This window comes from Fistularia commersonii, chromosome 19 (assembly GCF_037954325.1).
Source record: "Fistularia commersonii isolate RoL2024-O1a breed Wild chromosome 19, RoL_Fcom_v1.0, whole genome shotgun sequence".
NCBI classification, from domain to species: Eukaryota; Metazoa; Chordata; class Actinopteri; order Syngnathiformes; family Fistulariidae; genus Fistularia; species Fistularia commersonii.
In genome coordinates, this window is record NC_141302.1 from 1,416,692 (window position 1) to 1,432,277 (window position 15,586).

Here is a 15,586-nt window from a genome sequence, read left to right on the forward strand (position 1 = left end):
ACGAGTACATCATGTGCTTTTCCACTCTTCATCCTCTTCAATGCCTTCCTCACTTCACTTTTACTAATTTTTGCAACTTTGTGGTCAACAATAGTCCCCTCTTCAACCCTTGCCTCGCTTTCATTTTCCACGTTCATCAGCTCTTCAAAGTACTCTTTCCATCTTCCCATCACTCTTCTAGCATCTGTCAATACATTCCCCTCTCTGTCCTTAATCACCCGGACCTGTTGTACATCCTTTCCATCTTTATCTCTCTGTTTTGCCAACCTGTATGGATCATTCTCACCCTCCTTACTATCCAACCGAGCATACAAGTCATCATAAGCCCTTTGTTTTGCCTTTGCTACCTCTATCTTTACCTTTCGCCGCATCTCCCTGAACTCCTGTCTGTTCTCTTCAGTCCTCTCAGTATCCCACTTCTTCTTTGCTAACCGCTTTCTCTGTATAAACTCCTGCACTTCCTCATTCCACCACCAAGTCTCCTTGTCTACTTTCCTTCCAGATGACACACCAAGTACTCTTCTTCCTGTTTCCCTGATAACACTAGCTGTAGTTGTCCAATCATCTGGCAGCTCACCCTGACCACCCAGACCCTTTCTCAACTCCTCCCTGAAAACCATACAACAATCCTCCCTTTTCAGCTTCCACCATTTTGTCCTCTGCTCTGCCTTTGTCCTCTTCAGCTTCCTTGTCACCAGAGTCATCCTACAAACCACCATCCTATGCTGTCTGGCTACACTCTCACCTACAACTACTTTGCAGTCACTGATCTCTTTCAGGTTACCTCGTCTATACAAGATGTAGTCTACCTGCGCTCTTATAAGTTACCCTATGTTCCTGTTTTTCCTGGAAAAACCATCTGTCCCTCTGCATTCCAACCTTGTATACCAAATCTGCCCATCACTTCTTCCTCCCCGCTATTGCCTTCACCAACACATCCATTGAAGTCTGCACCAATTGCCACTCTCTCATCTCCAGGGATATTTTGCATCATAACAGGCTGCCAAGTCATGCTACACTTTTCCCAACCAATTGAAAAACAAATGCTAAGGTACGCTATCGAGCTAAAGTAGGAGGAAAGGAAGGAGAGGAAAGATGACATCACTCCCTTGAGCATCACCGTCAAACCCAGAGCCAAACAGGAAGGTAGCTAAAAAACACACACACACAAATGCATTAAACAAAATGTGGAGAGTGTAACAGCTACTATTTTTGTGGTTGTATCACAGGTCCTTCAGGATCAACGGCTCTTTAAATTTTTGTTTTATTTGAAGTAGACAGTTTATATTTTGAATGAGCATTCAGCATTGCTGTCATTTATTCCTATTAAAAAAAAGTGATATTGGTTGTTGGTTTTCATGTTCATCTAAAAGGACCCTGATATCTGCTATAAGATTGATTTGTCTGATCCCAACATAATCAAAAATACATCCAAAACATTTTTTTTTATCAACATTATTTGTTTGTATTGTGGATTTTTATTGCTTTCATTTTGGTACGACTGGATCCCTTCCCAAAAACATTCATCAAAAAAAAAAAAAAGAAGTAGCTCCCCCTTTATTACCTCTTATACTCAATATGTGAAGGAAAATAAGAATGTTTCGGTTCTCTTTCTTACTTGGAAAGGAAGCTGCCTTTCACACCTTCTCTGCACCTCTAGTGGGTCACCTTGTAACCAGTCGCCACTTCCTCTAATTTATTCACCGTTTTTACAATCATTACCTCATTTAAAACCGCACCTGCCTTCTTCTCTCCTTTCCTTGTTTCCTCCTTTACCTCCTCGGCAGTTGTTTACGTCTCCTTGCAGGCTGACGGATACGACCTCCGACCTCTTGGCGGATGCGTCGGACGGGGCCGACAGCTGGACTTGTGTCGCCGATGTTCTGTTTCACCGTCCGTCCAGTTGTCTCTCCTCTGCCAGGTAACCTGACGGACGCTCGCTTCCTCCCAAAGCTGATTCGGACAGGCAGCTGTCCGTCAGCAGCCGTGGAGAAGATGGACGGACGAAAGCGGGTCGAGCGGGTGAACGATCATAATGACTCGTTTCTTCACTTTTATTAGTGTGTGAGTCTTCTGTGGACCTTCTGTGTGTTTTGGGACTGGATGAGTGGATAATGCTAATTCTCATGCTTACAAATGCAATTACCAATAATCCAAAATTGGAAATCTTCCCTGAAGTGAATCGTCTTTCGATTTTAGCTCCTCCTGTCAACCTCTTCTATCCAACCCTCGTCTTCTCTCACACCAGCTAACTTCACGTCCTCTGTCACTCCATCCATAAATCTTCTCTTCGTTCTTCCTCTCGACCTCCTTCCAATTCGCTATCCTTCCTCTGTACGTGACCCAACCATCTCAGTCTGGCTTCTCTGAGCTTCTCTCCAAAACATCTGCCATCTCTCTGATAGACTCATTCCTGATCCTCTCCATCCTGGTTGCTCCCAAAGAGAACCTTAGCATCTTCATCTCCACAACCTCCAGCTCTGCCTCCTGTCTTTTCATCGTTGTAACGGTTCCTGGACCACACAGCATGGCTGGTCTCACCACCATCTTATCCACCTTTCCTTTTCCTTCGTTTTTTTAGCCACCCCTGATGCTTTTCTCCACCGTTCTCCATTGCTCTGGACTGTTGACGCAAAGTCCTGAAAATCCTGAACATTGTGACGGCAATTGTGCACATCTCCGTTATTCTATAAATGGGCACCATCACATTTCTTCATTCCTCAGGCGCTCTCTCTCTTTCTGAGGTCGTGTTGAATCATCTAACCAGAAGCTTTACTGCCGCCTCCCCTCAAAGTAACGGAATTTTAAATCAAATTATGAATTACAATGAAATATTTCCACGCTGGAACTTTTAACAGATCAATCAGAACAAAACTTTCATCAAAATATTTTATTTCAGACTTTCAGTTTACAATGTAGAAAACAGCTTCTTCCAGTTCAAGGACGTCGGCAACCCAAATAAGAACTTACGGATCTGACGACACCAAATAAAGTCAGGGCGCGGCCTCCCAGCGTCTCTGCCGCCTGTAGAGGTCAAAGGTCGAGCTGGAGGGCCGAGGTAAAGGCCGAGGTCTGGAGCAGACGGGTTCCTCCTCCGGTGAGAAGGGCTTCTGACGTAGAAGATCCGGCGTCATGAAGAAAAGGAGCGAGGGGCCGTCCGTGGCCTTGTCGTGGAGGTTGTGAGGGGCCGGAGGGAGCCTCCCCTGCGGGGCCCGGCCCGTCACTCCGTCCTCTTCCACGTCCACGCTGACCAGCGAGGAGAACAGGACCCGAGACCGAGCCACGTTCACCCCTGGACAGAAAAACGTCCTCGTTTTCTCACCCGCTATCGTGCTCGGAAGGCTAAAACATGCAGTCGCCTTCGCTCAAAAGTTGAAAACCGTGTTAGTCCAAGATATAATGTCAAGTTTCACCCTGGCGGCGTTCAGGTGTGGGGGTTTTGTTGTAAACTCTATGCTCACCTTCGGTCGCTCTGGTGTTCATCAGGTTCTTTGTCCGTTCCGACTTTTGCAGCGTCTCCTCCACGACCTTCTGGGAGTCGAACTCTTGGTCCTGCAGAATGACACCCGTGTCATGGCGGCGCCGGCATCTTGTCAAATATCTCAACGGAAACGGCGCAGACCTCCAGCGCCTGAAGCTCTGCCTTGAGCGCCAGCGTGCTGTTTAGTGTCGCCCCATCTAGATAGCCTGGATGGTCACTGGATGCGGTGGCAGGAGGTTCCAGCCCCTGGCGTTGGACTCTACCTTTCATAGAAAAGGAGTTCGTGAACTAAACAACACATTTTTTCATTTGCTAATCATCAAATGACCGGCATGGTGGTTACCAGAGTGACCCCCCTGGTTACGTCTCTGCCCGCCGATCGGCCGCTGGGACGCCAGCGTGGGTTGAGGCTTTGGTTTTGCCGTTACAAGTGTCTCTTTGAAACCCACCTGCAGAAGATCACACAGATGTTGAGAAGAAGTCCTCCATCCTGCTCCTTGGATGGAGGGCGGTGACCCGACTCTGACGCAAGAGGGCGCCGCAGCTCCGTCGCTGGTGACCGGTCTCTGGTCCGTCCAGCCCGGCTGTGAGCTGGCAATGAACATCACTGACGACTCGACTTAAGAGGGTCATTTAAAGAGTGATTTAGCTTTAAATCTACGATATCGTAAAGACCAAGTTTTCCATGTTTACCGAGATAATGTTAACAGTCGTAAGTTTGGCTGGGTAAGTGCATCCCATGTTAAAGTCCGTTTGCTAGCATGAACCGGGATCTGTTCAATGAATAAGTCCCATTATTTCCCTGCTTTTACATTACTCTTGTCTTCTCACAGGCGATGCTTTTGACCTGCTCTAGGCTGACCATTTTTAGCTACCGAGAGTTTAAAATGATTAGTCCGCGTTGATTTTCACAAACGACAAGCTACGCGTCTTTGGCTCGAGCGAGTCGCATTTAGCATGCTAGCTTGCGGTAGCTTACACGACCATCGATGGTTTATTTTTAAATAGCGTTACCGTAAACTATGAGCTTGGCTTCACCAGTCCCGACTCTTATGAAGTCGGTTAGTGTCATAACACAGCGGTACTTCTTTAATCCATGTTAATGATGTCTTTTATGAAAACTGCGTCATTAAAATTAGTAGGTTTTCCCCCGACGTTGATTTAGCTAACAACCGTAACCTACCGGTCTAGTACGATTTAAGCTAGGTCAACACACATTCACGCAAGCGTCGGTAAGCATTTATCACATCCCTGCTCTTCTCACTAAAATCCGTATTAGTGAAATCTCTTTTTTATCTTTGTCGTTAAAAAGACCGAGTTGAGTATTATCTTCGTTCATTTAATTCACTTGACCATGAGCTGTACAGCTGAGAGGTATGACCAGCGACATTTGCCAAGCTGGGTTAACAAAGCAACACACTTCAATTTTTTTTTTCCATCAAAGTCAGTATATTCTAAGTAATTTGAAAAAATAGTATTTTCATATGCTTGTTAATAGTGAGTTAATATTCCAGTGGGTGTCAAGTCACAGTTATGATATGCTTTTCTCAGTTGAAATGTATTTCTTCATTTAGTTAAAGAAGTTTCACCAAGCTGATATTTTCTATCGAGGCAATCAGTTTTAAACGTCCACACTCTTTTTATTACAGCAGAGCATTGTTGAAAGTTAACTGAGACTGAGGCCAGACATGCGTGACAAGGTATGGCCCAAAAAAACAGAATCGTGAAGAAAAATATCAGTTGCACAGAACCTGTAGTCACTGCAGGACACGGGACATCGACGCCACATTTGTGGATACAGTGATTTAGAAACTATGAGCTGAAGGGGAACAGGATCCTCACTGGGAACAAAAAGCACTGGATCACCAAATGGAGGATTCTTCTGTGCCTCCTCCAGCAAAGGTGCAATGCTTCTTATTTGTGTGAAACATTGTGTCGCATCCTCAAACTGAGTTACAGCTGACTGACTTGAATGTTCTTGGAAAGTTTATATATAGTGTATGTATACTGGTGCCTAAGTTAAGCAGCATGATGATGCTGAATATTTATAACATGTGGACTTTGTCAAGGTTTCTTCCTATTTTACACACACAGGTGCATTGAAGACGAATCAATTTTTTTCAAAACAACAGCGGTAAAGCTACTTCAGTTGTTCCTCCCCGCAATGAGCGTAGCAAACGCTCATGATGATTTGCAAAAGCCGTGGAAGACAAATCACAACTTCTTCTTCTTCTTCTTCTTCTTTCGGCTTTTCCCGTTAGGGGTCGCCACAGCGAGTCAGCTTTCTCCATCTAACCCTATTCTCTGTATCTTCCTCTCTCACACCAGCTACCTTCATATCCTCTCTCACTACGTCCATAAATCTTCTCTTTGGTCTTCCTCGAGACCTCTTGCCCGGCAGCTCCAATTCCAGCATCCGTCTACCAATATATTCACTATCTCTTCTCTGTACATGACCCAACCATCTCAGTCTGGCTTCTCTGACCTTCTCTCCAAAACATCGAACATGTGCCGTCCCTCTGATAGATTCATTCCTGATCCTCTCCATCCTGGTCACTCCCAAAGAGAACCTCAACATCTTCATCTCTGCAACCTCTCGTTCTGCCTGCTGTCTTTTGGTCATTGGAACAGTTTCTAGTCCAAACATCATCGCTGGTCTCACCACTGTCTTGTACACCTTTCCTTTTATTCTGGCCGATAGTCTTCTATCACATAGTACCCCTGACACTTTTCTCCACCCATTCCAACCTGCTTGGACCCGTCTCTTCACCTCTTTTCCGCACTCTCCGTTGCTCTGGACTGTTGACCCTAAGTACCTGAAATCCTCCAGCTTCTTGATCTCCATTCCCTGTAGCCTCACCGCTCCACCCGAGTTCCCAAAAATATGGAATATCTGACTGCAGGTTTGATTTTGATTGATAGACTCAAGAAAATTGATTTCTAAGAAGATTTTTCATGCAGAAGGAAAGTTTACTTTTTTCACATTTGATTTCATTCCCAGACAAATCCAGCCCCCCGTTCAGACCCAGTGACGGCAGCGGCGCACTCCGACCCGTGGACGACGGAGGGACATCGGCCTTACCTGTGAGCATCGCTTTTTCCCCGGTAGTCCTCGCGTTGGGAGCCTCCGGTGCCCCGGGGCAGGGCTGAGTGAGACGGACAGGTCCAGTTCTGGGCAGCTGGTCAGGGAGGAGGACAGGGCGGTGGGAAGAGGTGCCGGGTGAGGGTGAGGGGACGGGGGAGGCGTGGAGAGGGAGGTGGAGCTCTTCATCCTGCAGGAAACATACACATCCAACCATAAGCACGATGTGGTTACAGTAATTCAACATATCGTGTGGTGGTTCCTCGGGGGGGAACGATCTGGTATTAAGATGTGATTAAAAACAAGCCCAGGATTAGGATCCCCAGCTGATGTCAAGAAGTCATTCCTCTCCATTCAGCTGCCGGCAACCATAAAAACCTATCTTTAAAAAAAAACAAATACCGTGCAATATTTCATTTCACTGTGCAATATTCAGAACTGTGCAATATTTCATTTCATAACAGCTACACTACAATTTTTCCTTTTATCATACTATTGTGCACTCCTTACCTCACTTGTTACGAAGACACTTATAGTTTTATCACTTGTTTACTAAGATACTTTATAGTTTCACTGAGACACTTTATAGTTTATTTTCATTTCCAATTCTGCCTTTTTATTTTTATTATTTATTACTGTTATATTTTCTGTAACTCTGGCACAACAATTTCCTTCGGGATTAATATAGTTGTTCTTATCTTATTTTAAGACACTTTATACTATAAAGTAACAAGTCAAGGCTATAAAGTTTATAGCCTTGACTTGTTACTTTGACATTTTATAGTTTTATTTGTATTTCTTATCCCCCCCCCCCCCTTTTTTTATACCGTTCATACAATTTCCTATTAGTATTTATTATTGTTATGTTTTACTTGAAACTCTGGCACAACAGTTTCCTTCGGGAAAAATAAAGTTGTTCATATTCATATTATCTGGTTTTGTAAATTGACTGACTTTCACATGGTTTAATTGCACATGCAAATGAATGCAATCTCAGGCAATACTTAGACAATTCAATCATCCATTTTATTTCACTTTCAAAATACATTTATCCCTGATTGGACGCCGGTTTAGTGATAAATTACTCGATTTGAAAACAATTTGTGACTAAAAGAAAACTCATATTTTTCATGTACTTTGGCCAACAACACACATATAGACACTGCCAATGGAGTTTATTAATCTACAGATAGATTTTCACACCCGTACCTATTGAGGGTTTTGCGAAACATCCGACACTGTCGTCATTTAAATGACACGTTCCTTCTTTGATTAAAGCGCTGTTTACAAACAAAAATACAACGGCAAATCAAGCTAGCTTAGCCTACGAACGGGTCCGGCTAGCGGGCAGGCTCCGCGCCCTCGCCCGGTTCTTACCTCGGGGTGAGTCCGCACTGCGGCGGAAGGATCTGCCGCTCAGAAAACAACAAAAAGTCCCTTAAAAGAACTTCAATTCACCCGAGTTTTACGAGAAGGTGAATCCGCTCGGGTTCAAACTTCCCTGTTCTGCTGCTCAAACGAAAAGCACTTCCGCTTCCGGTTTGTTTGTTCGCCTGTGACGCGACAGCGCCCTCTAGCGGCGAAACGATGCTTCGGCGGTGGTTATTTTATAGCATTTCTTTTGTATTATTGCTTATTTATACTTCTTTTTTTGAAGTCCATTTCTTCATTACTGTTTCTGTCTTTCACATTTATGACATATGTTAAAATGTTATTACAGTCGTTTGCATCAAGAAAACAACAGATACCTTGAGGTCACGTTTAATGATGAAAAATTAAATACTACTTTTTCGTCCAAGAAATATACATGCATGTTTGCTAAATGGCAGAATTTAAGGCTGCTGTGCAACACACTTGTCAGGTATTTATAAATTTAACCAAGAAGAAACTTATTGAACGGTATCACTGATGTTCAGTTATATCTGTCTCATTTGGTTGCATGTATTGTTGCCGTAAATCAACACCTACATGCAGCTATGGCTTCTCCAGAGGAATAAGTGTACCCGTGAATAAAATATAAATGTTGTTAGAGAAAATCTGTGGGCATATTTTAAAATCAGTCTCTACCTATATTAACATTGGGGCCTAGAAAACAAACATTACAAAGTTGATGTTTTGCTTTAGCCGCGACTTCCGGGTTTCCCTCTACTTGAAATGATTGTTTCATTGGCGCTTGCATGATAAGACCAGCCATGATACCATGACCTGAATGAATGGGAATCCCCAACAGCTTGTTACTGGTCCCAAAAAAAAAAAAAAAAACTGGATCATCAAACTGCAGATATCCTTTACTTGACTAAATAAACAAACAAACATGAATTTATTAGATCCTAATCCTGGTCTTGTTAATTCTCTCATACACAGTCCTTAAATCAGGGTTATGGCACGTCGGGGGGGGGGTCACGCTGTTTGCCTGCCGGCTAAAGAGGTGCTTGGTTGCCATGGCAACGGCATTAAGTGTGAAGCGAGTGGTCAGGCGTGTGCGTAAGTGCCCGAAGGATGTGATTCTCCCGCTGCAGCTGCTGGTTCTTCTCCTGAAGCTCACGGATCTGCTCTCTCAGCAGCTCCACCTCCTCCCTCACCGCTAACATCAGATGGCTCTTCACCAGGTCCTGCACAGGTCAGGGGTCACAGGTCAGCCCATCCCGGAGTCATATTTTACAGGTTTTCTTGACTGATAATCCTTATAAGTGAGATGTTTGTCAGTAAAATACCTTGTGAATGAGGAGTAGCACGACGAAAAAACAAAATAACCTGTTAATGGCGTGTTTGCGTGTTACTTATTGCAGCCAACAATAAAAAGGCTGTAAAAATGACCAAGTCATCATGTGGAAACAACCAAAAATATAGTTTATTTCAATTCACCGAGATATTTGACAGGTTTTATTAAATTCACCAAAATAGAGGTCAATAGCTTTGGAATAAGCACACCTAAACAAATTCTAAAGAAAACTTCAAATGTTAGAGAAACTCCCAAAAAGCACCAGAGGGATCAAAACGTCAACAAGAAATATTTTTAAAACGAGAATAAAAGTCAGCTGACATTGTTGAAGCAGTTCACCAGAGAGCCAAAAAAATTGAAAATAAATATTTTCTGGAAAATACTTTTCACACGATAAAATGTGTGTATTTTTCATTGTTAACAGAACAACCTTAAATGGCGTGCAGGATGTCAAACTCACCATCACCTGCTCGATCTTGTTGTCGATTCCCAAAAGACTATTGCTGGAGCTGCAGAGACAGAGGGTTGAGATAACGTCAAATAATTGTTAAAAATGTGCAGGATTAGTGTCATGTTCCGCATTAAAACAAGAAAAATCAATAAAGCCTATAACATTTTATCTGAAATTCTGAAAGAGATCATTCTTCAATTAGTATGCCTAAAGTTAGCTTCATATTTCATAGAAACTATCAAATGTGACATATCACTTGGATTTTAAATCGTGCTTTTATTTTGCCGAAAGTTAAAACAGGACAAGTTCCGGCAGGTGACCTCTTCTAAAAATCCCTTTCGCCGTCGACTCTCGTAGCTCGATGACATTCACGGTCCGCTGATGTCACTTCCTGTCAGAGGCGTTCACCCGTCGGCCGGGCGACGCTTCAGCGGCGTTCGGTGTTTACTGACAAACCGGGGGCCGAAAAGGGAAACCGGACTAAACTGGACTAAACTGGCTACCGGTACATTCAACCAAAGACATACAACGGCCGTGTATGCAAGTTATATCGCAAAATATATATTTTAAGTAAAATATTTTCATCCCCCGTGACCTTGAGCGCAGGATAAGCGGCAGAAGATTTATTATTTTCAATATAACCAAGCACGTATCTGCGTGTACGCATATACGAGCGTCGGACATCGATAATGAATCTTTACCGATCGGCATCTAAAATTCGGAGCGTCCCAAGCCGTCGCCATGGTTACCTGTGGCAGAACATGAGCAGTGACATCAGAGAGGCGTCGGAGCCCCGCCCGGCGTTCTCCGGCGTCCCCGGGAGCGGCCGGGGGGGCCGGGCGGCGGAGAACGGCGGTCCGAAATGAGAGCGCGGCCGGTCGGCGGTTCTCGGTCGGACCTTCACGATCGGCTGCTCCCTGTGGGGTTGCCGGGTTACCGGCCCGGCGACGGGCCACGACTCCCGGTTACCCGACCCGTGAGCTTTGGCTTTTCTACGCTCCCGCAACACGACCGGCGTTTCCGGTTGCTTGGCGACAAGCTGGAGTGTCCTCAGCGGTAGAGGCGGGGTCAGGGGAGGACGGCGCTCGGGGCGAGGACACGGGGCGGAGTCTGGCGGCTGACGTCTTCCCGACATTATTTTCTTCATCACGTATCGCAACTCGCTGTCCGATTGGAGGTCAGAGGTCGACGTTCTCCGGCCTTCCTTGATCTCGGCGGTCCAAACCGCCCGTCCTGTCGTCCAAGTCCTCCGTCCCTCATTCGGCGTCCGGGTTCATCGTTCCTCTTGATCGATCCCGCCGTCGCCGCCGCTCGTCTTTTCCGAGCCGAGAATCCCCCCCCGCTCAGGTCGACCGCGATTGGCTGATTGCCTCGGACTTCGTTGACATCCCGAGCGTCCGCTAAAACCGCGAGCGCGATTCCAACCAGTCTCTTGGTCGACAGCGGGTTTTGTAACCCCCCCCCCCCCCACACACACACACACCCAAAAGAAACAAAACACACACTTGTAACGTCTCTGTTTTCTGATTGACCGCGGTCTCATTCCAGTCCCCGCCCACTCACAGCCTCAGCCAATCAGAACAGGCACAGAGATTCTTCTGCAGCCCCCTCAGCCAGAACAGACCGAGCTTTCATTCTCCACCTTAGTGTTTCCTACGTCCGACTCTTCAGCCTAATAAAGTTTGATTGAACTACGACGCGCCCTGACCATCCGCTCACCTCACACTAATACAGTTTGATCCAAGCGGGACGCACCCTGTTCTCGACCAATCCCCTCAAACTAAATCCAGGTCGACACATTTCCCAAATGTTAAATACAAAACAAAAAAAAAAGTTACCTGGCGTCCCCCGGCAGGCTGAAAATGGTTTGGTCCAGACCGAAGGCTGCTGGAGTCTGAATGGGGGTCAGGCAGGGATGGTAGGATCTAGCGGGGGGGGAGCTGGGCTGAGAGCGAGACAACCTGTGGACGGACTGACAGCGACAGAAAGGGACTTTTATAATGACAAAAAAAAATTTTTTAAAACAACTTTCAGGAACATAAATGAACTTTGCAAAAAAAAAAAAAGATGTTTTCCTTTTTTTTTTTTTTTTCTGCAAACAATAAAAATCCCAATTGTAAATTCACAAATACAGTAATACCTTGACTTAGGAGTTGAATTTTTTTCTGCGAGCGATTTCGTAAGTCGATTGGGTCGCGTATCAAAACAAATTTCCCCATTAAAATGAATTAAAACTCGATTAATCCGTTCCAGACCCCCGTTTTTAAAATGAGAAAAATGAACTTTAAAAATAACAAATAACAGATAAGAAAATCCCAATACATAATAAAAGATCGTGAAGAAAAAAAATGTTATTATGAAGTGTTGGGGGAGATTTTCATTTGGTGTCACTGGCTACACACTCGATGCTACGATGCGTTGCTAAACGTAACGTGCACACTTTGGTGCACATCGTGGCTAAAGAATGAACTCTTTTTTTAAAATAATCAAACCGTCCTACTGGCTTTGAATGACTCGTCCGGCGACGTTCTTGCGATCCGCCGCGCCAAATCCCCCTAAACGACGATTCCCACCGTATCTCGCCGACGACAACTTCTCCATCTTTTCACGGACCGTCCCACAACCCGTTTGTTTATTTCTGTGAATTTCAGATCGGCGGGGAAAAACTCCACGGAGCGAAAGGCTCGGCGCTCGGAAACACCGGCGGCCGATGCACTCGTAAGTCAAGGTAACGCGACGGCAACGCGTGATTTTTCTTAAATGACCGGTTGTCAGAATTTGGGTTCTGTTTGTCCAGTTTGTCTGAATACCTGCCCCGCGGTACCGATGTCCAGCCGTAGAGGAGAGGGTTTTCCCGGTCGCGTGGAGGGCGGCGCTGGGGCGGAGTCGGCGGATACCGTCGGTTTGTTGTCGTCGCGGAGTCGAACGATAGTCGTGGCTTGGCGCGTCGGGGACGGCGTTCCGCTGCGCGGCCCCAGTCCTTCCCTGCTTCTCATGGGCTGAGCCAGCAGGTGCGCCGTGTCCTGAGAACGCACGCCGCCGCCGTCTCTCTCCCGGCCAATCATCTCCAGGGATTCTAACGAGTGGGCGTGTCTCATGCTGTCCATCACCCGCCGAAACCCCGCCCCTTCCTGTCGCTCCCCGAAGTCCGTGCAGGTCCATCGCCCCCTGCGATAGGGTTCGCCCCGCCCGCCGCCGATAGCCCCGCCTCCCACCAGCCGGACCACCCTGAACCTGGAGGACGGCCCCGTCCCGTGTGGCGCGGCATCGCCGGAGACGTACTTCCTGTGCGAGGAAGGCGTGGTCGGCTGGGAGGAGCTTCCCTGAGGGCTGCAAGACAAGGACGCCGACTGGAGGGCGGGCGGGACGGACGAGGTCTGGTTGAACTCCGAGGTCACGCTCGTGATCTGGAAGCCGCTCTTTTTTTTCCCGCCGCCGCTGCCGCCGCTCATCCTCGGGCGAGCGGAGACTCACTGAAACGATCCCAACGTACAAATGCCGGATAAATATTAGCGTTCAGATTCCTCATCGCTCCCCGCGCCCTTCTTTCCATCCCAATAATCTCCCCTCTATTTAGCAGCGACGTCTCAGAGGAAGGCATTTCGCTCTGTAGGAAAGAATCTTGGTTTTCAATATATCATTTTTTTGTTTTTTTTTTATTATGTAAGCATTCTGCTGCCCCCCCCCCTCCAATTTTTTCCTTCATCTTTTTATTTTTCATTTTACAATCATTTGCAAAAAGTTCCCGGGCGAATTCGGTTACTTGATGCTTTTTTTTTTCATTTTTTCAAAAGTCATAATAATAATTTAAGAAATGCTAAAAATCACACATCTACAAGCGGCATTGGTATTGCCGTGTCATATTTTTTTTTCCGACTTCATGATCTTTGCTGTTGCAGACATTTGTTGAAATGAAATGAAATATTTAGATAAATTACTGTAGAACATGCTGGAAAATTCCAGTCTCATCGATACTTTCCCTTGCTTTCACACGAAATACTGTGATTCTAGTCTGAGGAGAGGCTCGGGAGTCGACAGCCGAACATGTCGCTGAGCAAAGAACGACATTTCTGTCGGATTATTTGCCGGAAAGCCGTCATTTGCAAAGAAAAGCTGAGATTAAGATGCAAAGTACAGAGAAAGTTACGCTAAAGATTTGACAGCAAAAGCACGTCAACTCCAACCTCACCTGCTGTCTGTGCGGGTGTGAACCCACTAAACCCTCCACACACACACACACACACACACACACACACACACACATAAACAAACACACACACACGTCCAAATTCAAGTCTCACCCACTGCCACTGTTATCTTCTGATTCCTGTTTCTACCTCCGTCGGCTTGTTTCATTAACCACTACCTGTTGCACCACTTTGTGTGTGTGTGTGTGTGTGTGTGTGACGGTGAGTCTTGGTGAGTGTGTTTGCGCCTGTGGGTGTGTGTATTGACTTCAGGTTCTGCAGGATTTCTTAAAACCACAGAGTAAGGGGTGTTTAACACACCGCTCCTCTTTTTACAGACACATAATTATTTTGCAGTTTGCATCAGATGGTTGCGTTGCTTCTTTGTCACGCCAAGGGAGCCGTGACCTCTGACCTTTGACCCCTGACTTCAGAGGCCCTCGAAATTTAATCCGTCTCTATCTGTTTTTTTCTAATAATAACTCATGAATGAGCGTGACACCGTAACAATATTTAAATGATCAGAAAGTGTTGTCAACACCTGGTTTTGCTGTCAATTTTCTTCCAACTACTTTTTAAATTCCTTATCTTTTTATTTCTTTCTGATTTTTGAATCGGAAAGATTTTTTTTTTTTTTTTTTTTGCACATTTGTTGTCTTTCTATATTTTCCCTGATTTGTCATTCGGACACTCTTATAATTGTGGGGTTACAGAAATTGCGTTTCGATATAAATTTGTTTTTATGACATGGTTTTAATGGTAAATTATTTCGGAAGTCTGCAAAAAAACAAAAAAAAAAACGCAGATTTGGTTTGAATTATTGCTATTGATTGGCATAAATCCTTACACCCGTTTTTAATGTTTTTAAGAAGCTCCAGCCCTGCAGCGGATTAAGAACATTCTGGCGACGTAAACCAACCGACACGGAACAGCGAGATCCGAACCGTTGCGGCGACATTTCCACAACATTTGGCAGGAACTCACCTCAATCTGCGCCTTAAATGTTTGCATAAAGAACATTTAGGGATTTCAAAAGAACCCGAAACACGGTTATTACCACAATTTTTTTCAACCGCCTGCAGAAAGTCGGACTGCGAAATCTTTTCCAAAGTGCGGGATTAGGACAAAGTAGGACCTGCTACATTCCAACAAAGTTTGCAAAGCCGAGGCGAATGTTTGGGGAAAGTTTTTCCTGAAACTTAAGACGCAGAGGAGAAACAGCAGGTCCTTCCAGAGGCCCGGAGATGTTTTTAGGATAAAATACTGCCGGCGGCGTCCCTTAAACATCCTGCACACGCCGCTTGCTTGCAGCAAAGTCATTTACAATGCTGACATTGTTTCTGGGGTCAAAGTTCACTGCAGCCCAGCTGATCAGATCACTCAATGCAGCATCTCCAGGTGACCCCCACCCCCCTCTGACGTCACGCCTCAACCCCCAACGCCCAATCGATCGGATCGATATATCTGACGTCACCGGGACGAACACACTCACCTTCACGGACGCGGACGCGCGCCTCCGACCGTCCCGTCGGTCCCTCGCGCTGTGACGTCACGACGGACACAATCGATCCATTGTAAACAAAGGGGGGGGGATCCGTCTAGTGCGCAGGCGCGGAAGTTTTCCTCCCGACTTTCTCGTTGACGGTTTAGAAGTTCCACTTCT

At 45.7% G+C, this 15,586-nt stretch overlaps 2 protein-coding genes across 4 annotated transcripts; both read right to left on the reverse strand.

Annotated features, from left to right (window-relative positions):
• Positions 1–2,912: 2,912 nt before the first annotated feature.
• On the reverse strand, positions 2,913–8,171 carry ppp1r35 (protein phosphatase 1, regulatory subunit 35). 2 transcript variants are annotated; one of them, XM_086165173.1, is made up of 6 exons: positions 7,941–8,171; positions 6,564–6,753; positions 3,825–3,930; positions 3,623–3,744; positions 3,462–3,552; positions 2,913–3,292 (listed from the first exon to the last, which is right to left on the reverse strand). In XM_086165173.1, exons 2-6 carry the CDS (start codon positions 6,750–6,752, stop codon positions 2,994–2,996), a joined length of 807 nt encoding a protein of 268 aa, XP_086021299.1. In that variant the 5' UTR covers position 6,753; positions 7,941–8,171; the 3' UTR covers positions 2,913–2,993. The 2 variants fall into 2 exon arrangements, with proteins under 2 accessions (XP_086021299.1, XP_086021298.1); XM_086165172.1 differs by having other exon boundaries at positions 7,773–8,171.
• A 141-nt stretch (positions 8,172–8,312) lies between these two features.
• Positions 8,313–15,554, reverse strand: tsc22d4 (TSC22 domain family member 4). 2 transcript variants are annotated; one of them, XM_086165168.1, is made up of 5 exons: positions 15,416–15,554; positions 12,547–13,209; positions 11,575–11,708; positions 9,746–9,794; positions 8,313–9,175 (listed from the first exon to the last, which is right to left on the reverse strand). In XM_086165168.1, the coding sequence occupies exons 2-5, from the start codon at positions 13,186–13,188 to the stop codon at positions 9,017–9,019; spliced, it is 984 nt and encodes a 327-aa protein (XP_086021294.1). In that variant the 5' UTR covers positions 13,189–13,209; positions 15,416–15,554; the 3' UTR covers positions 8,313–9,016. The 2 variants fall into 2 exon arrangements, with proteins under 2 accessions (XP_086021294.1, XP_086021295.1); XM_086165169.1 differs by lacking the exon at positions 15,416–15,554 and adding an exon at positions 13,926–15,053.
• Between the last annotated feature and the right edge of the window lie 32 nt (positions 15,555–15,586).

Bases quoted from the DNA above. Each gene is read 5' to 3' on its own strand.
- tsc22d4 (XM_086165168.1), bottom strand. From the start codon at position 13,188: ATGAGCGGCGGCAGCGGCGGCGGGAAAAAAAAGAGCGGCTTCCAGATC. The intron at 11,709-12,546 runs GTATTCAGACAA...TGTCGCTGTCAG, and splicing joins ACATCGGTACCGCGGGGCAG to TCCGTCCACAGGTTGTCTCG. The intron at 9,795-11,574 runs GTAACTTTTTTT...CTGTCTCTGCAG, and splicing joins AGCCTGCCGGGGGACGCCAG to CTCCAGCAATAGTCTTTTGG.
- ppp1r35 (XM_086165172.1), bottom strand. From the start codon at position 7,795: ATGTTTCGCAAAACCCTCAATAG. The intron at 6,754-7,772 runs GTACGGGTGTGA...TGTTTCCTGCAG, and splicing joins TTTCGCAAAACCCTCAATAG to GATGAAGAGCTCCACCTCCC. The intron at 3,745-3,824 runs GTAACCACCATG...TTTCTATGAAAG, and splicing joins TAACCAGGGGGGTCACTCTG to GTAGAGTCCAACGCCAGGGG.